We start from the raw sequence: 25,819 nt of genomic DNA, 5'->3' as shown, positions 1-25,819 counted from the left end.
GTGTGCGCTGAGTCTTACCCAGCACAGGCGGGGCTACCGTCATGAGCAAGAGTGCTGTGGAGGTGAGCAGCAGCATCCTGGAGTCTGCGGTGCAGCAGCCTGGAGTAGCTGAGCTCCAGCCTCCAACCCGCTTTTATACCCACTCAGCTCGATTCTGGCTCCTCGTGACGTCACAGGGACACAAGTGGAGTTGTGTGGTCGCTGCAGAGTGACGGCTCCTGCTCCTGCTGGTTTTGGCGCGGCGGTGCGCGCATGTCGGACAAGCACGATAATAAGGCGCCTCAGGTTTCTATTCTAGACTTGGTTGGCAAACGGGTGTCTTGGAGGATGCCGCTCTTAACACAACATCAAAATGTCAAACGGATCTCATCAAACACACCTCGTTGAGACCAAGTATCTGCTGCGAGTAACCATGAGTTTTGGTCAGTGTTTATATAGTTTTACACTGGGTAGGGTGCATGTGTTTTGGTGTGTGTTTTAGTGCTTCTACTTTGATGTCGCTGTCAATACGTGTGCTAGTACACCATGACAGTGTTACAACTTGTTGTCCAAAAAACTTTTTCGTCTCTGAGCTAACTTTTTCTGCGGGCTAAAATTCGGGTTACGAGCCAGCTTCAGGCACCCGAGCGATGTCCAGCATTCCATGTCTCACGTGACGCAGTTAGCTTGCTGTGAACGCGCCGTTGTGTGCGTACAAATACTTCCACCAGGGAGCGCATCGTCCAACAGCACGAGTCAAGAACCGTTTTCAGGAAATGTTGGGACACATGACTTTTGGTGGCGCTCCAGATTAGCATCAGGATTCTCAAATCTTTAAACGGCTTCATCACAGAGCTGCTCACAGGGCCTTCTGGGTCATGACATCGCAGCAGTCATGACAAGGCTTTCGCAGCACGAGCATTGGGCTTGTGTTGGTTTTGCAGAACCTTTATGTTGAGTACAAAGGAGCATGAGGAGGAAGCAGATCATGGGTGTTGGATTAAAGAGGAAGAAGAGCTGCGAAAATTTCACACACACTGCAGGAGAGAGAGGTACAGTCACAAGAACTGTGAAACTAAGATGAAAAAGTAATATGGTGATATTATGTTTGAATATTTGATATTCAATAGGAACACTGTTCTATGCTTTTGTCGTTGTCACATACCTTCAGATGATGTCAAGACTCGCCGACACATAAAGTAGACTGCGACTAATCTAACAGTCGGTTATAGACGTTGCAAACCTCATACTAATTCATTCTGTTTTCACTCGTTTGTTTGAGTTTCTGTGTGTTTTAGTGTGGTGTTCACAAGTCGGTGGATGTGCGTGTGTGAGTTGCTGTATATTCGCTACTGTTTTTCATATATATTACGCTTGTCCTCGCTTGACATTAGGAAACAGCTTTCAGGATCCCATACCTCCGTGTTTCGCCTTGAATGCAAATATTTAAATCAAATAACCCTATTTCTGTTATTCAAACTTCATCAGCTGACTTCGGTTCACCACCTTCAAAGGTCACGAACTCAAGTAAATCTTACACAGGTCGGACACAGTCAGAGCCTTGTTGGTTAGAATCAGCAGAAAAAGTCGACCATAAAACACAAAAGACATATATGAGTCATTAAACATTTCATACGTCGGTCCTTTCCCGATATAATTTGTACCCCAAACAACGGATCATTCTCACGGCATAAGTAATGGCGTCTTTATTGTTTGGTAGCTGGTGTTTATGAGTGTATGTCAGTTTGTCTTTGAGCTTGTGTGTCTTGTGTTTACCCAAGTACAGTGGTCCGCAATCCCCGGACCAGGGACCGGTACCGGTCCGTGGATCAATTGTTACCGGGCCACACAAGAAATAATTAATTATTGCCGTTTCGAGTCTGAAGGATCTTTTATTTTGAAAAAACTTTTATTTTGAAACATGACCGGATTCTCTCGGTTAAGCCTCGGTCACTAGAGAGCCGAAATTTAACCCACAAGCTCGCAAAATGAGTAGGAAACAGCGAAGGAGAAAAGGCTCAGTGAAGAGACAGAAGAGCCTACGACGTCCAAGAAGGACAAAGACTTTAACAAACAAGGCCAGGAGTCGTACTTGAAATATAGATTTATTGTGGCCCTCTACGGTCACTCCCAGATGTGACCGTTCTCGTTGCAGAGAAACAAGCTCAGGGCTCCCATTGATTTAAGCATATGGTCATTTAAAATTATCATGCACTTTATATGACCAGAGCCAGAGAGCATGAGGACACTGGTCGAGAGGAGGAGTTTGTGATAAGTGGGCACAAGCAGGCAGAGGCCTTATCCGACAGTTCAGAGTGGCAACTTCATACCCCCCCGGGTAACGTTCCAATTGCCAAGCACTGACCGGTCCGCGGTGATAAAACGGTTGGGGACCACCGCCTTAGTAGATCTATGTCTGTGGGGTGGTGTGTGTTGGTCAGTGGGGTTTCCATGAGGGTCTTTTCATTGGTTTGTATGTGTGACTCACACTGTAGGATAGGTTCTACCAAAGTTACATAGGACGGTGAGAATGTACAGCATGTGTTTTGCTGCTTGTCTCAGGTTTGGTGAATATTTGATGCACGTTTTAGTACATGTGGTTGTTGTTAAATGGACTCATGAATCTGTGTTTGAGTGTTGGTTCATATCTTGAAGGGTGTTTAAAGGCTGGGTTGCAGGGTGTTTAGCGCTGGTTGCACGCACTGTTTATGTGTGTAACAACAGTGTTTTAGTGTTTTTTGTGATCCTCTGGTGAACGATTTATGCTGACTGTTAATCACTGGCGTTTTATGAGGGATGTTTGATTGTGAGGTTGGTAGTTTTGTTGCGTACATGGGCAATATTGTCCTGTATTCAGTGTTATGGCATTGTTGTAAATGCGCTGGTCTGTGTTTTTTGTGATCTTGCACCTATTGATGTAAGCGTCGGTGTGGTGGGCCACGACTTGTTTCTTTCTTACTGTGTATCGGAGTAGACGCACAAACAGAGATGTACACTTCAAACCACACAGAATCTTTCTGAGGTTCTGCTAGGTCTTCACACTTTCCACTTCCCCTCCACTTCATATCTGCTTTCACCGACGACATAAAGTTCCCGCCTCTCATTGGTCGTAAAATTCAAAGGTGTCCGTTAACTTCAGTTCCAATTGTTCCATACGGGGATGTGAAGGTCTAAAGGTCGATAATAGCCACACACCCACTGTAGTTTACGACCCACAGTCACTCAGGGGAAGACGGCGCCGAAGAGAGCAGCAAGATGAAGTACCTGCTACTTCTGGGTTTGGCTTTGGCCGCTTTTCACATCAGTCACGCCATACCAGGTAAATCTGAATCCTTTTTCTCTTAAAAAAAATCAGAGTTCAAATCACACGAAAGGTTTTAGCGGTCGTTCTCACCAAATTTTCCACACCTCTGCTGCAACCTGAAGGGAGGAATCCTTTCTTGGCGCTCCAAAACAAACAGCATCATTTTGAAAATGCTATTTTCTCAACAAGGCCGAGCAGGTGATTCCTTCATCTATAATTGCAGACGTCATTTCTGTCTGAGCGTTAACCACCACCTTCTTTCCACTTCACCATCACATGATTGTGGAGGGATTTCACCCAAGGAAAACGGCGTAACAATTTCATAAAAATATAAATATCATTTCAAGTAAAATACCTCAAAGGGAACAAGAAGTTGGAATGTTTTATGGCCATCATAAAAGAGGGAGTTGGTTTCGGGTGAACAGGTTAGTTAAACATTAGCTCTGAGGATTGACACTGTAATGATAATGTCATATCACACAATGACGGTGCAACGATCAGCACTGATGGGAGGGATGTTCACCTTTGAGCTTTAACAAATGCCTGCATTTTATTTTACCAACAGACTTTTGCAAACTGCCCAAGGTAGATGGCACAGGTATGGAGTTCGAGTTCTCCTTGTACTACGACCCGGCAATAGATCGCTGCAAACCTTTCTACTACTACGGAGGGGGAGGAAATGCCAATCGTTTTGTGAACGAAAGAGAATGCATGAGGAACTGTTCGGACAACGTAGACAAATACTATCCCATGGAAGGTGAGACTTCATTTGTGTTTCAATTAGTGGAGACTGCAGCTAAACCCTGCCGTTTGTAAGGACAAAATACTGCAAGTGAACTGAAGCTCAACGCTTACAAAAGGACAAGGACCAAGCGTTTGCAGCAAAGTATAGAAAAAAAATACAATTAAACGAAAGACTGAAAGAGAAGAGGAACATTGGCTTTCTCAAACTGATGACCTTTCCAAGCATTTTCATGTTCAATGAACTGGATTTTTGTCATTTACCTTATATAACTTGGATATCTGGAGCTTATATTTGACTGGCTATTGAACAGTAAAAAGTTTAAAATTTGTCTCTGCGTGCGTTCAAAACTGAGGCCTGACAGTGACTTTCCCTCACAGAAACTGCAGTTTGCCATCTCCCGAAGGCCGAAGGCGAGTGTCAAAATAAACTTGTGAGATTCTACTACGATTCTGTCTATATGAAGTGCAAAAAGTTCCACTGGACTGGATGCTACGGAAACGGGAACCGTTTTGTCGACTCACTGCTCTGCAACCAGACCTGCGCTGGCATCCATGGTGAGTTGTCTTCCTCTAACATGCATTAATTATGACAAACATTTTGACCAAAACTTTGGTTTCCAGATGATGGCGATCATCCAGAGGAGGACGAGCCAGACACGCCCATTTGTAAGATGACACAGTCACAGCTTTTAGGAGTTACCTGCCTAAAATGGACTGCACTCATACAAAAGTGATGGTTGTACCATGTACAATCCAGTGAAATAAGCAGGACTAGAAATCTCTTACGGCAACAGACAACAAAAAGCACATATAAACACTGCGGCCATCACGGTAGCAAAAAAGAGCTGAGCCAGAGTGTGCCGAAAAGATTCCCATTTCCCATGTCATGACCTCAAGAAAAAGATATGAAAACAAGCAACAGAGGTTGGCGTCAGTCTTACAGACAGAGAGAGAACTCGATTCATCCGACAGAAACTACTTTTCACCATGCTGGAGAGAGAGAGGTCAAACCAACCGGGAAGACGCGTGGCAGACGGTTAATTTTACTGACAATCTCAATTCTAAAAGCAGCTCAACTGAGGACAAGATCTTTTGTTGACTGTCAGTATTCGACAAGGAAAATTTGATCAGCAAACAATTGCCAATTGGCTTTACTTTTTCCTTCTTAATTGATCATTGAAAGGGCTTAAATACATCCCAATCATTTTGACACATCTGTGCATATTTGTCGCACAGGGACCATCTGTGCAGTCTTGATCGCAGTCATCATCGTGGCACTCATCATAACTGTGACCGTCTTGACCATTCAGTCAAAGTAGGTGCCCTCATTTGACAGTAAATAAAGAAATAAAGTGGTTGCACTGACACTGTCATCTTCTACATTCCTCTGTACAGGAAAAAAAGCAAAGGAAAGAAGGGGAAACGGAAGGATCAAAACGTTGAGACGGCGCTACGTGAACCGAGCATTGAGATGGCATAGCCAAGTCCACTGACATCTAGTGTCCATACATTCTGTCAATGATAAACAGTGGACTTTTTCTTTTTTTTACAGGCATGAGTGAAAGATTTGTACATTTCAGGAAACAGTTTGATCACTTTTGAGGGTTGCTATTGACAATTGACTTCAGGGTGTTAAAAAAAAAAACAAAACAAAACAAAACGTATGAGTTGCCAATTTTTCTTATTGTTTCAACAAAGATTTTTGTAAACAAAAGATTGTGAACGTATGTCACTGTCATGTCATGTCCTTCAATAAACAGGCGTAGCCTCAGATAACCTGGTGGGAACGTTCTGTCATGAGTTCACCTTGACAGGCCTGTATTTAGGCACAATCAAAAGACAAACTATATTATTTCTGGTTTTCACAAACCAGCAGTGTTTTAACTATCATCATCACACTGGTGTTTCGAAAACAGAGCCTTCATCACTGGGCTCAGTGAAATGCTGCAAAACACACATGGAAGTCTCTCTGATGACGCACAGTCTGATTCCGTAAGACTAATGCTAGAGTTGTTTTAAACTGTGATGTTAGGAAACAAAGATGGTATTTCACGTAGGATTTTTCAATGAAAACACTAAATGATGAAGTCATTTACACACACTAAGATATCAACAATCAGAGATTATTTTTGTATATTAATCAGTTATTATTCAAATCTAAATTTAAAGCCAAAAATCATCCAGCGTGTTCAGGATGGTTGCTTTTAAACTTGTGTCAGATAGTCTAGATTGTGTTAACTCATTACACGCATTATGAAACACTATGGAAACGGATGTAATCTTTAATATTTAAAATTGCTGAAACAAACCTCATTTTTATCCTGAAAGTGTTTTCCTCTGCACTTCAAAATATGCAGGGATGAGAAAATTATTATTAAGTCACATTGTCTTCCCTCCCTTGTTCCTTACTTTGCTTTTTTTCTAATTCCAAGCGAGAGAAATGACACGACTTCTAACCCCCCGGTTAGAAGTTCTGAACCGTCTAGTCATCGTGGTTTCGTTTTCAAGATGACTCACTGACTCTAGTCTCAATCTGGACTTGGGCGACGATAAGAGTTAAAATAACAGTACTAAATAAAGCATGCATCTAAAAGACAATTTGGTGTCCGAGCTCTCAGTACACTGAATTATAATATCACATAAAACATAGCGAGTACGAACCAGGAAGTAATCGACAGAGAAAAAAAATCTCATCTTTGTTCCGGCAGCGGGAGCCGGTAGTCCTACGTCACTTCCTTAAGTAATTTCCATTTTTGTTTGTGAGGAAAAAAAGGTTCATTTAACAAGTGTTTTACCTATAAACACTGTCCCTTGTTAAATGTCACAGTACGTTTTTTTTTTTTTTTTTTATTTGAACCTAGCATTAAGAGCGTACAATAATAGGTTCTGTTGATGCAGAGTGAGTCGTGCGTTGCGAACAGTAGTCGCTAAGCTAACAGGCTAGCCTGTTTTTTTAATTGGCTGGCTGTTTTATGGTGCGTTCAAAAGTCACTGTTTTGGTTTGGGTCGGCTCCAAAACCGTTCACCAATGGAGTGTCCGCATCTAACCTCAAACGTGACCTCCGGGATCGATCCTTCCAGGTTCCCTCACGGTTCTCCGTCGTCTTGGTGCTGCAACGGTAAGTTGAGTCAAGTGACACTGCGGTTCTTATTGACTTTCATCTCGGTTAATGCGGGGTTCCGTTAGTTTGCAGATCAAATAAAAGTCCCTGGCTTTGTCTGACCTGTCTCCTGGTCCATTGTGGTCGGTGAGTTGATTTCCGTATTATCTTATTGCTGTTTACGTTTATAGTGGTTGCATCTATTCCTTACGACCAGATGGTCCACTGGTTGAAATATGCTTTGTTTTAGTAGGAGATAAACGCGTTTAGAACTCTACATGTTCAGAATTCAAACACACCAGGGCAATTGTGAAGTAAGAAACCGAACGTCATGTCAGATCAGCTCATTATATTGTGTGAAATACAATGTAAACAAGTGAGTGGCATCATGTTGGTGCTTACAAGCGGCCATGACTAAACTCTTAGCAGGTGATAAAGGATATACCAAGGGCATGGGACATTTTGTGGGGTCACTACATAACTTCACTTTTTGGTGCACCTCGACCTGCCTGCCTTGCATGCCTGGTGCTTTTATTTCTTATATCATCCCTCATGAGCTCAGGCGTGTGGCAGCCTCTGCGCGTGTTGTGTTTACTGTCAAGTTGCTGTTGCAAACTAGCAATGTCATTCATTTTAAGATACTTGCTGCCCCCCACCGTCTTTCTCCTGGAGCTCTAACTGTTCAGGCGGGCCAGGCGCCTATTGGGAGCACATATCTGGAATACTTGATACCTTTTGTTGGGCGGGGGACACTTGATGCGGCTAAGTCTACCTCCAGCTGCCCCCACAATTCAATGATACACTCTGAGATGTGCAATCCCCATGAGTTTGTGGGCCCTTCTTTTCACCAGGAATCAAGCAACTCACTTTATGCTTCTGATTTCAACTCATATCCATGACTGTTTCCCCACCAACAAAACCCTTCACCTGTGTATAATCCCAAGCCTCCTCTCGCTTGCTAAGGTACGTAAACGGTCATGCGAAGAAACATTTTGAAGACAGCCAGGGGCCTTGCAGCAGCCCGAGAAAACCGGACAAGGAAAAATCTCAGCACTGCGTCTGCATGGACTCCAGCAGCTACGGCGTATTCTGGTGAGTTTGAATCTTTATATTCTGAACAGGTTTTTGAAAGGGAAGAAAGCATTTCTGATGGTCAGACACATCAGTTCATTCATGACTCATGCTGTTATAGAAGTGGCTTATTGTTCAAATGATTCAGTGGCAGCTTACACAGCTGCTGAAGCAGCTCACGTTTCTGGATTTTGCAGCTACAGATGTGATGAGTTTGTGATCAACGACACCAAACTTGGACATGTGCAGAGGGTGAGGGAGCATCTGCAAAGTTTGGAAACGTAAGTCTCAGTTACTCTGATTTATAGGAAAATAATTGCACCTGAATATCAATACATCACATTAATTGAAGCACTTTATGTGTTCAAAGAACTTTTAGTTGCAATAATTTGAGAGAGAAATGACTGAAATGGTTAACCGGACTAGAGCAATTTAAAATAAATAGCTCATGTGAATGCTGGTTTTACTGGAATAAAATTCAACTTAAAGAGTTTTACGCTTTCTTTTTTCAGCTCAGCTCTGAGCGCTGACAGGCAGAGGAAAAGAAAACTCCAAGACTGTGCGGATCTGGACAACAAGCTGTTAAAAACCATCGTAAGTGCCCCAAATTAGGAGTCTTCATTTCAAATTATACCTCATAATACTCCACAAACTCTTGGCTTACACATTTCTGCTACGTGTCGTGTCCTATAAAATGAGTCACTGCTGACTTGTTCCTTCCACTGCTATGCTCCCAGGATGGAGCGGTGCTGGGGGCAACAGGCCTGCGGAACTTGGGCAACACGTGCTTCATGAACGCCATCCTGCAGTCCCTCAGGTGAGAAGAGGGGCAGCAGGGAGTTTCTGAAAGAAGGCTTTCCCACAGGGCCCAAAGGCTCATGTGATGAAGCTGTAAAGAGAAATCCACACTTTCCCATGAAGAAGGTAGTTGATACCCAGGAAGTTGCTAGAATCCAAACCAACGTCTACTGAGAGAGGGGAATCCTTTCCACATGTACTGGTTGGTCATGTGACTGAAGCTTGGGCATTACATTACATATGGAGCCCTCTGCTGGCCACCAGCGTCATGGCAATTAATACAACTCAAAAACACGTTTTCTTCTTAGCGTTATGATTTAAAACAGTTAATCTGAGTAGGACCTGGACTCAAGAAGGTGAAGACAACTGGTGACTTTATCAATAAATGTGAGGAGTGAAGATATGAATCCTCATTTGGGGGACGACATTATTGCGGATATAAATATCTGCTTGCATTATTCGGCTTCATTTATGGTTGGCATATCCATAGTGCAGCAGAAAACATCAGTTTAAATAGATAGTCTATGTAGTAAGTATGTGTATTTGTAAACGCCGGAATTGTCTTGCTCTTCCTCCACAGTAACATCGAACAATTCAGCTGCTACTTCAAGGCGCTGCCTGCTGTGGCCTTGCGCAGCGGTAAGACGGCAGGAAGAAGGATGTACCACACCCGCAGTCAAGGGGACACAAGCGTGTAAGGCCCTCCCCTCCCAGCGGCCATTTAGGCTGACAGCAAGACCGAAAAGTTTTATATCTCATGTCTCATATTTTGTCCAACGTGTGTGTGTGTGTACACACATATATACATACTGGATAAACTATATATATAGGAATTTCTGTCCACTGCAATCAGTTAATCATCTCACCCGTGGGTTTAAATTTTCAGATCTTTGGTGGAGGAGTTCAGGAAAACCCTCTGTTCCCTCTGGCAGGGGAACCAGACTGCCTTCAGCCCAGACTCTTTATTTTATACGATATGGAAAATCATGCCAAGTTTCAGGTGACCTTTAAGTGAGGTTATCCGAGGTGAGTGCATCAGCCAGCCATGTGACTCAGACTTGTTCTGCCGTGTGCAGAGGATACCAGCAGCAGGACGCCCACGAGTTCATGCGCTACCTACTGGACCATCTGCACCGAGAGCTGCTGCACAGCAGGAACGGTGCGACTGCACCTCAGGAGGGAGTCAGAGTCGCCCCTGCAGATGGCAAGTGCTGTATGTAAGTCTGAAGTTTGGACCTTAACACCCACACATCTTGAGACATGGATGTTTCACTCCTGCTGTATGAACTGACAATTTACGTTGACTAAAAGTCATGTAGCAAAAAGGCAAAGCTCTCTATTTACCAATCCATGGTCTGAGCTGAGGGTCATGACCATAGGAACCAGATCCCGGATACAAGCGGTTGAAATGACTTTTCTCCGACGGGCGTCTCTCCTCGAGATATGGAGAGGAATTCAGTCACTCGGGAGAGACTCTGAGTAGAGTCAGTTAACGTGTTTCTCATGAAGACGCCCCCTGGACAAGGTGTTCCAGGCACGGCCAGCTGGGAGGAGACCGAGGGGTCGACCCAGGACCAGGTGGAGGGATTATATCTCATCACTGGCCCGGGAGGGTCTCAGGATCCCCCAGTCTGAGCTGGTGGATGTTGCTCTGGAGAAGGGCATTTGGCGCGACCTTTTGAAGCTGATGCCCCCTGCGCCTCGACAACAGTTAAGCGGATAAGGATGGATGGATAAAAGTCATGTATTCCTGCTGACAGTAGAGGGTGCTGTTGTGGCACGTGACAGTCAACAGTTGAAGTCAATTAATCTGAACTTGTGTGCTTATTATTTGATTCCAGAAACGGGTCTACCAGTGTCGTCACGTCCAATTTTGGAGGCATTCTGCAGAATGAAGTCAACTGTTTAATATGTGGGACAGAATCTCGCAAGTTTGACCCTTTTCTTGGTGAGACTTTTGGCCTTTCTGTTCTTATTAGATTGCGCTCCACTGAATTACTGTAGATCACAATTTCTTTAACTGTACAGCACTGCTCTATTCTATGCTTTACTATACTCTTAGCTTTACTCTATACAATGCTGCTCCATATTACGTTATTATGAAGCTAACAGAAAGTTTGAGTTATTTAATTCTAATTAATGTTATTGTTCTGTAGTCCAATAAGTACATTTGATCAAAACCATTCACATAAATTTCAACATCAGGGTGGAAGTGCCACAGTGATGAGCAAACGTTTTTCTGTATCAAGTGTCTAGTGCACCATTTTTTGTGCGTTATATCCTCAAGATTTTTTCTATAGTGCCCTGTACTCTCCAACGTCTATAGGATGAAGCAACTCAATGCAATTCTTTTGTCAGATCTGTCCTTGGACATTCCCAGTCAGTTCAGACAGAAAAGAAGCAAGGACCAGGAGCCAGGACCCACTTGTACTTTACGCGGTAAGATCTCTTTTCCTGCTAAGACACGTTCCAGCTGTCACTTTCTAAAGCACAGTCATGGATGTCTTTGCGGGGTTCAGACTGTTTGAGCAGCTTCACTGATCTGGAGGAACTGGACGAAACAGAGCTGTACTACTGCCACAAGTGTAAAAAGAGACAAAAATCGACCAAAAAGTTTTGGATCCAGGAGCTCCCGAAGGTAGGGCGAGATGAGCTGAAAGTTGTTGCAGTGAGACTAATGTTTTCGTCTGCAACCGCAGGTTTTGTGTTTGCACCTGAAGAGGTTCCACTGGACGGCGTTTTTAAGGAATAAAGTGGACACGTATGTACAGTTTCCCCTGAAGGGCCTGGACATGAAGGGGTACCTCCTCGAGGTGAGTGTTTTCAGACTGACTGGAATAAATTACAATAGATGACTATAGCATCGCATTGTTATATAGTTTTTCAACCAATGCAGGAAGTGTTTACCGACGACAGAGGGCGCTGTGCTCATATGAGATCCAAAGATATTCCTCCCAGTTAAAAAAAAGAAAACTCACAATCACAATTAGCGTCAGAGTTCTGCTGCTCCCTGTATTCAGACCATCAGCTCCACAAATATGAAAGTTGAAAGCAGATGCGCACGTGCAGCGCACGAGAGCAGAGACGAGTTCAATGACGTGCGCTGATCTGCTGGATCACTGCGGAGTCACATGGACTGAAGCTGGTGAATAAAACCCATGCCGCCTGATCAATGGGACTCTGATCACCATGGTAACTGCGTACAACAAAGATGCCACAAATAAATTGTAAAAAAAAATGGATAAACTGTCACCATGGCAACCAAGATGCCATAAACAAAGGAACGACAGCATGCAACGTATCGGGCCACACAAGTGACAACTGATAGATGGCCATTAAAACCATCCTCATGTGGTGTTTGTATCCTTGCAGCCGGAGACACCGCAGACACGCAGCTGCCTGTATGACCTTGCTGCCATCGTAGTCCATCATGGATCAGGGTAAGTCGATGACCTTTGCAGGTTTGCAGTCCAGTATTAGCGATATGACGGCCGGACAAATGGGGGTGTGAAGACTCGGCACACAGCTCCAGCACGCTTGCCTCAACGCTGTTGCTTCTAGAAAGTATGAATTCACCAAGCATCACACTCTGTCTCTGGTCCGACACTAAGCAAATCTCCACACTCAACCTCTGCTGCAGACTATTAGAGGCTAAAAACACTGTCGAAAAATCCCACAGTGATGCAAACAGTGAATGCACCATTCTTTCAGCCTACAATCTCCCATTCAATTGGAATCTGTTATATAAAGCACATTTTCCTGTCCCGTGATCACTATTCTGGTAAGTGGCGGCATTTTTCAGACCCCAGCATTGAATGATGAGGCGCATATTTTCATACAAAGGAAATAAAAATGAGACCTCCTTCGGTCATTTCCCGTCAGAGGTCACCACAGCAAGTCATTCCCCACCCTATTGTGATCGTCTTCCTTCGTGTCCTCATTAAAACACATAGTGACGGGTTATTAAACGATTTCCTTAACCGCTTCAGAATTGTTTTGAGCTGAAGTTTTATGCCTCACCACTAGGAGGTGTTGTCCTCCTGTTCTGGCTATGAAACTGGGTATTCTTGTGTTGACAGGGTTGGATCAGGACACTACACGGCCTACGGCAGCCATGAGGGTCGCTGGTATCACTTCAACGACAGCACGGTGACTCTGACCAACGAGGACACGGTCACCAAGGCCAAGGCCTACATCCTATTCTACGTGGAGCAAGCCGACCCGGCTGAGAAAAGCACCAGCTCGGGTGAAGCTACCTTCACGGACAGTTTACGCTCCGAGATCGAGGCCTCCGTCACCGAACCCCTGGATTCGGAGACCGATCACACATCGCAAGAGTCGATGGATTTGAAAGAAGCAGCTACACAGGACGGCGTAGACGATGAAACGGAGGATCTGGTTCGACAAGCGTCTGCCACCTCTGAGCAGCCCCTCACTCTTTTCTGACTCACATTCTGATGTCTTTTTTTAAGTGCACGTAGACATCACCTTTAGATTCATTTCCTCAGAAGAGGCACGTCTCAGATTCCAACAGTGATCGTTTGGAAGTGTAAAAAGAAAAACTTTGGCCTTGACCATGAGTCAGGATTTTTTACGAGAAATCTGGACCACAATCTACATGACTCTTTTTAAAATCGAATCTAAAAATGACCTCAACTGCCTTTCAAACTTGTCAAGTGAAGTGTCGGATATTAAAGATGATTTGGAAGTGACCTTTTTGTAAGTCTTGTCTTGTATTTCTACTGCTACAAAGACTCTTAAGAATCTCTGAAGAATACTCTGTCGTTCCTAAAATGAAGCGCGGCTGTTCTCTCAATACAGGTTGCTCCTTTAAACACATTTCTCAGCACTATTTTTTTTTTCAGATTTACTTCTTTGTCTTGTGGTATTTCCTGTCAGAGAGTAAGCCAGGCTCCTCCACCTTCACCCATCGCGATCACCCTCCCTACTCATCCTCATCAGTTTTCATTTTCGAGCAAAACCCTGAGCACAAATTGTCATTGGGCGTTATCAGGGCTAAATCTGCAGCTACTGGAGCAGGAAATACTTGTCAAGTGCTTTTGGGTACTTCACTATCTGCGGACAGATTGTGTCAGCGCTCTTTCGTCACAAATGTTCAGAACTCAGTCACTGAAGTTTCCATGTGTGCCGGGCGTCGGCCGAGCACTGGAACATCCGTCACAGTTCACATGAGCTCGCCAGAACACTCATGAGCGCAGCTTTACTGCGTCAATGTTCGTGGTGGTCCAGTTCTGAAAACAAAAGCTGAATCAAGGACTGGATATTAGTCATAAAGCCACGTGACTCACTTGTCCGTTTTCAGTCCTAAAACATTCACATGGTACATTGTGTTCCGACTATAAAATTCAGCTTTGAAATGAATGGTCCAATATTTGTGGCTTGGTTTAGCAGCTTGTGGTGCCCAAATAAGGAGCTTATTTCTCTCATCTGTCTCACAAATGATGAAGAGAAAGTGAAGCCTTGAACATGTAAACAGAATGTCTTTCTTAAAAATACAGCTTTCTGATTGGTCCATCATTTGGCTAATGGAGATGCCTGAGACTCTGCCTGAAGTTAAATCAGTAAGCTCCCTGGTGAGGTGTTCTGGGAAGGTGGATGCCCTGGGCAGACCCAGGACCCACCGCCAGGCTTGTAGCTTGGCTGCGAGATGATGCCGGTATATGGTGGCATCTGCTGGTCAAGCTACGATCGAAAATCAGGCGTCCATTTTTTCATGTTTTGCAGACGCCCAGACGCCCTCCGAGCTAAAAGCCTGCGCACCGCAGACATAATGTCGCTCAGTTGAATTCCAAAAAGGAATTCCTAGCGGGAGTATCAGAATCAACATGTCGCAGACGTGTCACAAATGGGACGCATCGAGTACAAAAAAACGCTACTTTTAAGTGCAAGTAACATCCAGGATCGGTTTCGACCAACCGGTCGAAAGTCAGATTGGACGTAAATCGAATGCCATTCAAAAGGGCTGACGCGAGGGTTATAGGTGCTACTGTAGTGGTAGATGGCTGTGTGAGAGTGAAATGCTGGGATACTGTGCTGCCGTAATTGCCATGCCGGGCTGCTACGTCGAGCAGGTTGTAAGTCGGATGTTACTTGTAGTAAGTTATAATTCAATAACAAGTGCATTCCAACATAAGCTTTTTTGTTTTCATTGCTCTCTACTGCCACCTTCAGGATCTCTTCATGCTTCTCACTTTCAAAGAGGATTCCACCTAGGGTCCAGTTATATATTACCATAGAACACCAATAAACCATGAACCGGAGAAGCCACCCTCACACGCACGCACACACACACACACACACACACACCCTGAGGACATGTGCCAGTGGACAGGAACAAACACTTGTGTATGCAGAGCAGCAGCTGCTCTCCCTCGTCTGCTCGCAGGTGGTCGACGGTTCTCCGTCGCTCACACTAACGACACAAGTGGCTCTTTTTACTGTTTTTTTCCCCTCCCCGTCACAGAGCCGTCGCTGCCGGCAGCGATTCAAAACAAGCTCACGTTGCCGTGAGTGAAAAAGACACACAGCGGTGAGTCACGGTACACGCTGTATCAGCTCCACAACTGTTTTCCTGGCCCTCGACGATAACAAGTGGAACAACTGTGATGACTCGGCCCTCTGCTATTCACCACTTCACCTCAGCCAGCTTCAGACGTGAATCACTCTCCATTGAGTCCCTTTTCATGCAGTATTGTGTTACACAACGTGGGCAGCCAGGTTAACACCTGACTCAATGATCCGCCGTTCACAAGCGTCTTTGCGATGATAGGCTACTGTGATACGCTCGGGCGCCACCAGCTCTGTCCGAACAGCTCCTTCACTGCGACACATGAGGCCTTTTCTGTTTCAATATTTAGTTTTTGGTTGACAATGCTAGCAAGCCTCTACTTCCATAGATCTGCTGGCCCCACACTTCAGACATGCTGCAGCTCATACCGATACAAGTGTGGGACGTACTTCAAAGGTTACTGCGGTTGCAACACACGTCAAAAGGTTTAGGACAGGTGGGTCACATTGGCCAAAAATTGATGCACAGTTCAAGTCGAGGGCTAAAAAAAAAGTCCAAAACAGAAGGCGGGATCAGTCGCCTTTTAAATTAATACTAGTTCACCACCTGCTGCCTCATAACCACAATTTTTTTTCTTCTTAAAAACCATCTCCATTGTGATCTAGTTTCCAGATTTTAACTCGCACTGAACTGGGTCTAGCAGGCCACATTTAATGACTTCACAGGCCAATTTTGGCCCCCGGGCCATGAGTTAGACATTTGCTTAGGGAGATCTTGTTGTACTTGGCCTTTCATGTGAGTGGGATATATTTCAGCCAACACTAACAGGTTAGCTTGAGGTCAGCCTCTCCATATTTCTCTTCGCATGTCGCACTTTTCCTTTGATGAGACGGAAGATCTCCAAGCTAGCAGACTGCTGGCGCTCTCCACCTCTGACGGAGGTTTTGGGCAGCAGTATATCTGAAGTGTCAGTGTGTTTGCAGGTCAACGTAAACAGTCCTGCGAGCTGCTCGCCGTCTGTTGACAGCCGCGACAGATGGAAAGGCAGACTCCAACACTTGCATCTTTGATTGCACCGGCAGTTGTCTTCCCCAAAAATAGCCAGGGCTGCACGGCCTTATATGTGCAGGCCGGCAGCCCGCGGAGGCATCATGTATCTAGGCCACACGATACTGGCCGCCGGCTCATTGTTGCCGGCCTCTCCTCACTCTGCCTGGCCATGCAGCTGCAGCAGCTAAACCGCGAGTGCCTCCTCCACCTCTTCTCCTTCCTGGACAAGGACAGCCGCAGGAGTCTGTCTCGGACCTGCGCGCAGCTGCACGAGGTGTTTCTGGACCCGAGCTTGTGGACTCTCCTGAAGTTCAGCTCTCCGTCGGAGCTGAAGCGGGACAACTTTGTTCTGGGACCTTCTCTGCACCACCTGTCAGTGTGCTGGCACTCCAGCAGGGTTCAGGTGTGTAACATCGAGGACTGGATGAAGACTTCGTTCCAGAAGGTTCTCTGTGATAAACACCAGCGGCTGGTCAGCTCGCTACTCGCCCAGGTCTGCGTCCAGTAAGTATAACCGGGAGTGCGGTGTTGAGTCTGAGGCTTCAGGGCCACGTCATGTGTAGATGTGGGACCACAGATTCACTAGGGACAAAGCAGGAGCTATGTTGCATAAATTTAAACCATCCACCATCATGTATGCGCACAACGTGTGTCAAACGTGTCTTTGTTACTGTCGTTGCTACTTGGGTGACATCATCAACGTCATGCGTTGACACATTGTGACGTCATCGCTGCGCATGCGCGATACTACTGGACCATCGTGATCCAAACCGTCGAAAGTGTGGGAACATTTCACAATGTACACATCCGAAATGGCAAGATGCAAGTACATTTCAAACCACATGAGCAAGTGTTTACGACAATGTATTGATACATTTCTACTCAAATGACACTACGAATAGACAATCAATTAACAAATTGTCATAAATAGTTATTATACAACATTTTAAAAAAATAGTTATTACACTATAATAACTCATACGCGGCCCATGCTGCCGAATTGTTAAGATAGTCAGAGACTCGACGATCAAACCTTCGTCCATTAACTTTTTGGTGGATTTTTTTTTTCTCTCTGTTATATTTTAAATGTTGTTTTTGGGTTTCTACACATTTTTAGAGGTCAATTTTAATTATCATTTGTGAATAGTGAATTAAATAAAATACTGTACTTTCTTTTCCTTCAAACTGCATCACCATTTGTTAATTTTGAACCTTTTTTTCTGTGTATTTTCTTGCTTTTGATGAAACCTACAGCCCATTTTTCTCAAACTGAATATACATTTTTAACATTTTATTTATTTATTTTTTTCAGATACATTTTCAAGAATTTGGTGACAATTGCAGCAGGTTTAGCTACAATCAAAAAGAATAATTTTGGGCAAAAATAATCTTTAATGTTTAAAAAAAAAAACGTGACAAATGATTCCAGCAGGGAATAAAATACAATGTGCAATTGTACAGTGGAGCAAAGGAGGAGTTAAATCCAGTGTCTTCATAAACCCTTTCCATCATCACAATGTACACATCCGAGGTGATGAGATGCAACCTTTCCCAAAAGTGCATTTCAAACCACATGAGCAAGTGTTTACCACAATGTATTGATCAATTTCTTTCTCAAATGATACTACAAATAGACATTCAATAAATAAATAGTAATAGTTATTACACAACATTAAAAAAAAGTAGTTATTACACTATAATAAACTCGTACACAACCCATGCTGCCGACTTGTTAACTCATCGACTATCAAACCTGTCATTAGTTCCAGCCCCAGTGTACAGTATATAAGCAAAAGCAACATCATTAGTCCAAGGCACAAGACGAACATCATTGGTTGAAGGCACAACATGAGTGATGTCATTAGCTGACTGGGAAATGTGAGTGACATCATTAGTTGAAGGTACAACGAAGGAGTAATGTGAACGACACTTGACCGTCGGTAGTAATGTGAGCAGAGTCAGTGACCATCATCATTACATCGATATGAACGAAGTTAGGCGCGACACTAGACTCACACTCGAGCTGTAATCTGAGCTTTGACTTGTAGAGCTCGGATTCACACACAGGCACTTGAGACTCGGACAAGAAGCAGGTCAGTCAGGAAGCAGGTGAGTCCCACACATCCGAAGAAAACCCTCAGTGTATATGAATATGTTAACTCAGACTGCTAACCAGGTTTAATCTCGCAGACACCAAAAGCATCAACTGGACTATCCAAGTTACGCTACTGAAACACGGAACCACATGAAAGTCAGTGAATCCCGATGCTAGTAAACCAGTGAACTCAACTGCAGCCAGTGAACTACTATAGACCAATGTTGTTGGAGCAACATGATAAATCATCCATCTATTTTGCAACAGTTTTGGCGCCATTTAAGGGCTTTCTGCCTTCCAACCAACTTTTCCTGTCTCACGCCTGTCAACAGCTCGCACATACTTGACACTCATATATGAAACACTCAGAGGTGCTTCTCACTGCAGCGCTCATAACAGATGGCTATTTTAATGGCAGCAACAGCAACCTCTGCTGCATGTTCTTCAACAGAAACCGTAATTCAGATGAAGGCCTGGTCTGACGGACCACAGGAGTTTACCTTGGACGGAGAGTGTGGGTACTGGTCTGAGGTTGTCTGAGGTGGAACAGCCAGTCTCTGGGTTTTTTAAGGTCACCCACGCCCTCTGCAGAAGTAAAAAAAAAAAAAAAAATCACCTTAAAGGCACATACATTACTGGAAGTATAATTTAGGCAGCAGAAGGAAATCATTAGGTCCAGATGTGTGTGTGCGAATGAGAAGTGGTACAGCTGTGGGACTTGAGATGGAAGCCATTACAACATTTTTCTTTTTCTTTTACTGCTCATTTTGAGACGCCATCCAAAACGGTAAAAACAGACTCCCACAGCTCCCCTTACAAAACGATCCGTGTCCATCATAACTTCGGTTGAATTCAAGCTGAACCTGAGACTTCACAAAAATTCCCTAAATCATATTTATCATTATCATAGGAAGAGAATTGACCACATGGAAACCAGTAAGGAAAAAAGAAAACACAAAACAGAAGTTAAAATGTAAAGAATATATTTGTATGAATTTAAAACGCATTATAAAGACATACAATGTAAAAACTAAAAATATTGGCTCATACAGTTAAAATAATTCACATTAAAAATACACAGATTCAGGGACATAAAAGATGTATGTGCATTTAGTTTGTTTTCCAGTTGACCATTGTTTACATTACATAGTTAGTTACATCCCAAAGCAATACACCTATCAAATAAAAAACAAGGCCTCAATAAGGAGTGCTCGGTTAGGTTCCAATAAAAAGTGTTCTGATCCAGACTGTGGTCGCACATTTAAGCTCTAACCAGCTCCGGCGTCGGTGACGGGCAGCACGCAGCCTGAGGAGCTAATGAGGCTGTGGGCACCACTTCTCCAAGACGGGCAGTAACCAGGGCGGACGTGCGCTCGGGTCAGCCCCTGGGCTGGGGAGTGGAGAAACCAGAGACCGGTCTGAACTAGAACCACCTACACTGTCTCTCACCGCCCTGAAGCATGGCATCATGACAAACCCTCTCAAATATTCTAGAGCAGAAGGAACCCAGCGCACGTGACAGAGTGGGAGGGGCCGCAGATTTGGCTGCAGACCCTCCCAGTCAGCTGCAGAGTCGGGCCGCTCGGGCAGGTGGAGCTACAATTGGCTCTTTGTTGCTGTCAGAGGATTGAACATGTGCATCTGTCTCTTCCTGGATCACACTGCGCTCTCGCTCCACGCCAAGCTCATGTCTCTTTGGATTCCCCTCATGGAAAATCTATGAAATATGTTTATGGGCCCGCCGAGTTCGGAGCCAGACCCGAACCCATGTGGACCTGAGTTGGATCGAGTGCAAATCAATGTACACTGCATAGATTAGACTGTCGTGATAAAGGGGCGTTTTCTTGAGGAGCCTGATCCGGTTTACTACCGAGCACCAGAATCACATGAAAATGATTCAACATGTTCAGTCTTATTTTTCTATTCAATCAGTATATTGTGCAATAGATAGATGACTTTTTTTGCCAAAAATGTACTCTCATTATTGGACCTCTTGGGACCAAACATTTCACACATTTTGGTAGTACAGTAGTAGTAGTAGCAGCAGAAGTAGTATTAGTTGTAGTAGTAGTAATAATAATACCTTAATACATTTTTCTTTTTTTTTTTTATGCCAACAACAACAAAAATGTACTCTAATTTTTGGCCCTCTTAGGACCAAACATTTCACACATTTTTGTTGTTGTTGGCATAAAAAAAAAGAAAAATGTATTAAGGTATTATTATTACTACTACTACAACTAATACTACTTCTGCTGCTACTACTACTACTGTACTACCAATACATGGAAATACACTGGAACATTTCTTCCCACTTCAATGAATCTTTTTCATTCCTAAATAATAATAATACATTTTATTCCATTTAATTTTTTTTGTATAAATTCTTGATGTGCATGTTTTTGTTTATTTTTGGAAGGAGGGTGGTGGGTTTTTTCACTGTAATATTTTGTGTTGATTTTGGTTTTCTACACATTTTTAAAGGTCACTATTAGGGGATCATTTTGAACAGTGAATTAAAATATTTTTTCCCCTTCAAACGGCATACCCATTTCTTAATTTTGAACTTTTTTCCAACTTACTTTTGTTGAAACCTACAGCCAATGTTTCTCAAAATAAAAATGGATTTTTTTTTTTTCAGATTTTTTTTCAGAGAACGGCAGCAGGTTTAGTTCCAATATGAAAAAGATATTTTAGGCAAAAATAATCTTAAATCTTTTAAGAAAACGTGACGAATGATTCCAGTCGTAAAACTGAATAAAATACAATGTACACATGTACAAAGGAGTGCAGGAGGAGCCGAGCTTATTAAACCCAGTATCTTCATAAACCCTTTCCATCGTCTCTCAGAACAAGCCAGCTGCGTTCTGAAGATCTTCTATTTCCAGTTTGTTAAACAGCCTTCCAAGCATGGACGACCATTGTAGCCTAAGAATGTCTTTTTTATTCTGTTTGAGGCGGAGCAGCTGCCCGTCAGAACATTTCATGCCGCACGATTAACGCTTAATTCATTTTCCATTCAATATGAAATGTTTGCTGAAGGGTTCAATACCAATATTGATTGGAAATTATCACGGCAGGCTGCATTTAGCGACTTCACATGGAGACAACAACTCTACAGGCGTAAAGGTCCAGAGCAGAGCAATGGAAAAGGCATCGGAGAAGTGCCAGAATTCCACGCCACGAGTCTGTGCATTAGCCTCCAAGATTCCCCAAATGACACGGTCTGCCGCGGTTTCAGAGATCACCGCGTAATTTGACAGAGCAAATAAACCTTTTGGAGCCCAAACAGGTCATTAGCGATGTAATGACCAGTCAGCATCTGTGCCGTGTGGCTTCTTTGACCAGAGCGTCCGTTTACGCTGGTTAGTCTCACCACCGAGCTCTACAGCTTATCTTCCTAATGCTTTTCCATGTAAATGGAAGCCAAAAACGGCAGTGGGACGCACTGACAATAAAGCTCCACAACTTCACATCCGCTCAGTGAGGGAGGTGCCACCAGGGGGAGGATTACGTAACCAAGGTTTTTAATACTCAGAGCACAGACTCAAAGTACAGTCATTAGAGAGCAGCTGAAGCTTAGAAGACCACGTCTTGTCATTCCACAGTGCCATCCTCACCCCACCCCACCCCCCCTCCCTCATCTTCTTCTGGCACCGTCAATAGCATGCAGTCAAGTCAGCTGATAAACCTTCACGTTGGCACGGCGCGACAGCGCAGCGGGGCACGTGGAGCGCCTGCAATCCCATGTACAGAGGTTACTGGGGCAGCAGCCTCCGCGCTCGCACTCTCCGCTGGAATATGTTTGGATCACATGTGGTAAAGTGGTAAGATTATGTAAGTCTTTATGTAAGCAGCGAACGTGAATGAGATCCTGGACGCTTCCCCATCAGCATGTCTGAGCTGCAGCCCTGCCAAAACACGACGTGTAAATATAGATTTGCATATAAGCGTCTTTGTCACACCATCAAGCGCCTGCTGCGTCTCCTTCAGAACGTGTTCCATTCACAAATTCTACTATGATTCCTGTCAGGAGACAAGTCTTCCTCAAACAAGAGAAAAGAAAAGCAACTGCTTACTCAAGACTAGTCCTTCTTCAAACACGCTAATCCCGCTCTGCTATATTATGTGCTGCAGGGTGTGATCAGTCCTGGTGACTCAAACTGGTGTGATCCTGCACGTGTCACCATTTAACGACCTCGTCTTCGTCACAGGTGCCCCAACCTGCTCTCCCTGACTCTCTCTGGCTGTGGACACGTCAGCGACCGCGACCTCATCGACGTGCTCGGCAGCTGCCCGAAGCTGCGGCGCGTCCATCTGGAGAACTGCGTCTGCGTCACCGACCGGGTTCTGGACGGGATGGTGACTGCTGGCCGCAGTTTGAGGGAGGTGAAGGTGGATTTCTGCAGGAACATCACACAAGATGGTCTCAGGATGGTGCGGGAGAAGAGGCCAGGGCTACAGCTGAGCTCGGAGAGAAGCGCTGAGCTGATTCCAGACATCAAGCCAGAGAAGAAGGTTCATATCAGGAGAACCCTGCAGAAGGTCCTGCTGTTCACCTGAACTGCTGCAACTCATGAACTACGAGCATCCAACAGAAGACTATTCTCTCAGTAAACGGTAACAGGCAGATCATAGCAGCATATTAGCCAGAGGTTAACCATTATAACATACTGAATGGCGCCAGTCTATATTTCACCCAGGGATCGGCAATGAAGGTTCACTCCAAATATCACCATAATTACTGATTATTACCATGAAAGCAATGACTTTATTCTTGGTTCATGTGTGTTCCCAATCTGAAGTGTTACCATCAAATCATTCCCTAAACAGTTCCCATGTTAGCACCAATGCTACCAAGCTAACAGCTTTTTTTGGACCGTCCAGCAGCATTTCTACAGTATGATGTCGCAAAACAACTCCAGGTGAGCTGGCTTCCTTCGGTGACCTTAACATGCCACAGAGACGACAAGTGTCTTTTTCAACTGGCCTGGTGTCTGGTTAGCCCTTCAATTCACCCTCTGCTGGGCGCCTTCTTAACTCTCCCTTCAGAGCCGTGTCCCATTTTTTCAATACTCACTTTGGCCAGCCGGGGGCACTATGAGCAGAATTGTGCAAATGACTCTCAAAAAAAAAAAAAAAAAGACCGGTGACAACTGGCGCCGTGAATAGCATTTTCTATATGGTGCTGTAGATGTGGATGAAAATCTCAGCGTCGTAGAGTCTTCTATTGAGATGTTTTCCTCCCAAATAGTAATAAGGTAACTTATTTAAACAATGTGGAATATTAGCGCCGGTTGTTTCCGGAGCAACAGCCCGACTTGTTTGTGTTCACACCAGTGATTTTTGAGCCAAACGGACTTTGAATAGTGTCTAAAAGTCCCTCTTTTGCTCTCATCCACACACCTTGGAAGCATAATGTGAAAAGCAACAAGTGTCTTTGGGGCTGCACCTCACGCCAACCTCCACCCTCACATTCATCCTACGCTGAACACTTTGGAAGCGCACGCAAGACCAACACCACAATGTTAATAATTAAGGTGAAGGACGTGACAGTTTCATTATATAGCTGTTCTGAACCGTTTCTCAGGGAAGCAAACTCGGCACACAGGTTCCCAAAATTTTCATCCATTTTGTTTTCCATGATGCTTCCAAATGTTTTTTATTTAAAGTAAAGCAATGGCTTTCTAATGACAAAAGACAACAATCTACATACATTCTTCAGACCACTTGAGTCTGCTTAAGAACTCTTTGCATTTCCGTTTGTCTCAAACATCTTGAAGTGTTCTAAACAGGATGAACCAAACATTATATTCTTCCCCAACATTCTTGGTCAAATATGTCCGCTGTCCTCTCCACATGTCCAACTGTTTCATTTTCTGATCATCTTCATTTCTGACTCTTCCAACTCAGCTTCCTCCAGAGTCTCTAAACCAGATGGACAATGGAAGGTCAGAAGCAATATCTAACAGAAAAAGTATTTTATCATTGAAAAGTAAATAAATGTGAATACTAAGATCATATTTAATAATCTTAGATTATTAACAGAAAAAATGTTAACCTTATTTGTCCCTGTTTTTAAAATAAAAATAAAAACAGGAATTCAAATAAATATAAAAACTGTACTATTTCAATTTTGTTGAAGCAGATGTGTGAGTCTGTTAGTCATACACACACACATTTATATCTTACTGCAAAAGAAGTGGTAATGATTTTTCCAAAAAGTATGAAAAACAGTATTCCGTTTGGTGTTGGATGTCTATCGTCTCTGTACGCTCTGGTCTCGACTCCTTCTCAGGTCTCTCCTCTTCAACACTTTAATAAGCCATATATATTTCCTGATTCACATGGCAAAACCTTGGACCTCCACTTTTCTGACAGAGACCTTGAAAGGCTGCTCAAGGGCCATGTGTGGCCCTAAAACCAGCTATTGAATCACCATAATTTAAACTAAAATGTAATATCCAATTAAACTATTTTTAATGTATTTATTTATTTATTTAGAGATCATGACCACAGTAGATTTAAATTTATCCAAGAGGATTTAAAATGTTAAAAACGACTGCATGTTTAACCTGCAGTGGCATAGAAGTAAGATTTTGAGATATTTCCTAACCACACATTTCCCCAGATATCAACAAGTCTCAACCACTTTCACAGCCTCCTTTATTTTGTTCAGCTGAGTCATCACCTGATGTTTCTGCTGTCATACATCCAGATGTTTTTTTTTTATATGCTCGAGATCAAACAAGCAGATCAGTCCGTGTCATGGTGGAACATGTTGCTTCTTTGCGATCGGAACAGCGTTACATAAGACACAGATACATTGGAAGTAGGTTGATCAGTCAAATGTGTCTGCAAATGCCATGTGACATATTTATAGTAGAGTGCTGCTGGTTCGTGACTCTCGGAAGAACGACCTCCTCCGCTACCAGAAGGTCAACATCATCAAGAAGGACCTTCACTCACACCAGAATGAACAGGATTCTGCAAAAACAATTTAGCTGATGTTGTTTAGAAAGGTCATGCTGTTGTTGCTGTTGCTGTTAATTACTGTGCTTTTTCACCTTGTGTGCCTCCTGTATTTTCTCCTTTCAATTTGCAAACAATTCCACTATTTTCATACTTTATAAAATATAAAGTTTTCA

The 25,819-nt window shown here is 43.7% G+C and overlaps 4 protein-coding genes across 10 annotated transcripts in view; 3 read left to right on the top strand and 1 right to left on the bottom strand.

The window, feature by feature from the left end:
* Positions 1-25,819, bottom strand: part of ca12 (carbonic anhydrase XII) — a 65,065-nt gene that overhangs the window by 10,739 nt on the left and 28,507 nt on the right. For 2 of the 7 annotated variants that reach the window (XM_053886259.1, XM_053886260.1), the window contains exons 4-5: positions 19,172-19,256; positions 7,076-7,138 (exon numbers count right to left, since the gene is read on the bottom strand). The exons of 2 other annotated variants lie outside the window; for them this stretch is intronic. Coding sequence is in view for 1 of the 5 variants with exons in the window: in XM_053886258.1 (XP_053742233.1) it covers positions 19-76 (58 nt within the window). In the remaining 4 variants the exon portion in view is untranslated. 3 more of the 7 variants (XM_053886263.1, XM_053886264.1, XM_053886258.1) reach the window with 2 other exon arrangements.
* Positions 3,070-5,744, top strand: si:dkeyp-73b11.8 (BPTI/Kunitz domain-containing protein). Its single transcript, XM_053886268.1, has 6 exons — positions 3,070-3,298; positions 3,849-4,040; positions 4,406-4,582; positions 4,649-4,693; positions 5,264-5,342; positions 5,423-5,744. The coding sequence occupies exons 1-6, from the start codon at positions 3,235-3,237 to the stop codon at positions 5,505-5,507; spliced, it is 642 nt and encodes a 213-aa protein (XP_053742243.1). The 5' UTR covers positions 3,070-3,234; the 3' UTR covers positions 5,508-5,744.
* Positions 6,756-13,704, top strand: usp3 (ubiquitin specific peptidase 3). The gene is made up of 15 exons (XM_053886256.1): positions 6,756-7,146; positions 7,215-7,275; positions 8,092-8,220; positions 8,397-8,480; positions 8,712-8,793; positions 8,937-9,016; positions 9,578-9,691; positions 9,884-9,997; positions 10,074-10,214; positions 10,839-10,945; positions 11,356-11,436; positions 11,517-11,635; positions 11,697-11,810; positions 12,370-12,437; positions 13,077-13,704. Exons 1-15 carry the CDS (start codon positions 7,056-7,058, stop codon positions 13,441-13,443), a joined length of 1,752 nt encoding a protein of 583 aa, XP_053742231.1. The 5' UTR covers positions 6,756-7,055; the 3' UTR covers positions 13,444-13,704.
* On the top strand, positions 16,521-25,819 carry fbxl22 (F-box and leucine-rich repeat protein 22). Its single transcript, XM_053886266.1, has 2 exons — positions 16,521-17,080; positions 22,886-25,819. Exons 1-2 carry the CDS (start codon positions 16,563-16,565, stop codon positions 23,232-23,234), a joined length of 867 nt encoding a protein of 288 aa, XP_053742241.1. The 5' UTR covers positions 16,521-16,562; the 3' UTR covers positions 23,235-25,819.

The sequence above is a fragment of the Synchiropus splendidus genome, chromosome 14 (genome assembly GCF_027744825.2).
Source record: "Synchiropus splendidus isolate RoL2022-P1 chromosome 14, RoL_Sspl_1.0, whole genome shotgun sequence".
NCBI lineage: Eukaryota > Metazoa > Chordata > Actinopteri > Syngnathiformes > Callionymidae > Synchiropus > Synchiropus splendidus.
Note: the sequence above shows the minus strand (reverse complement) of the source record. Positions and strands in the feature narration are given on the sequence as shown.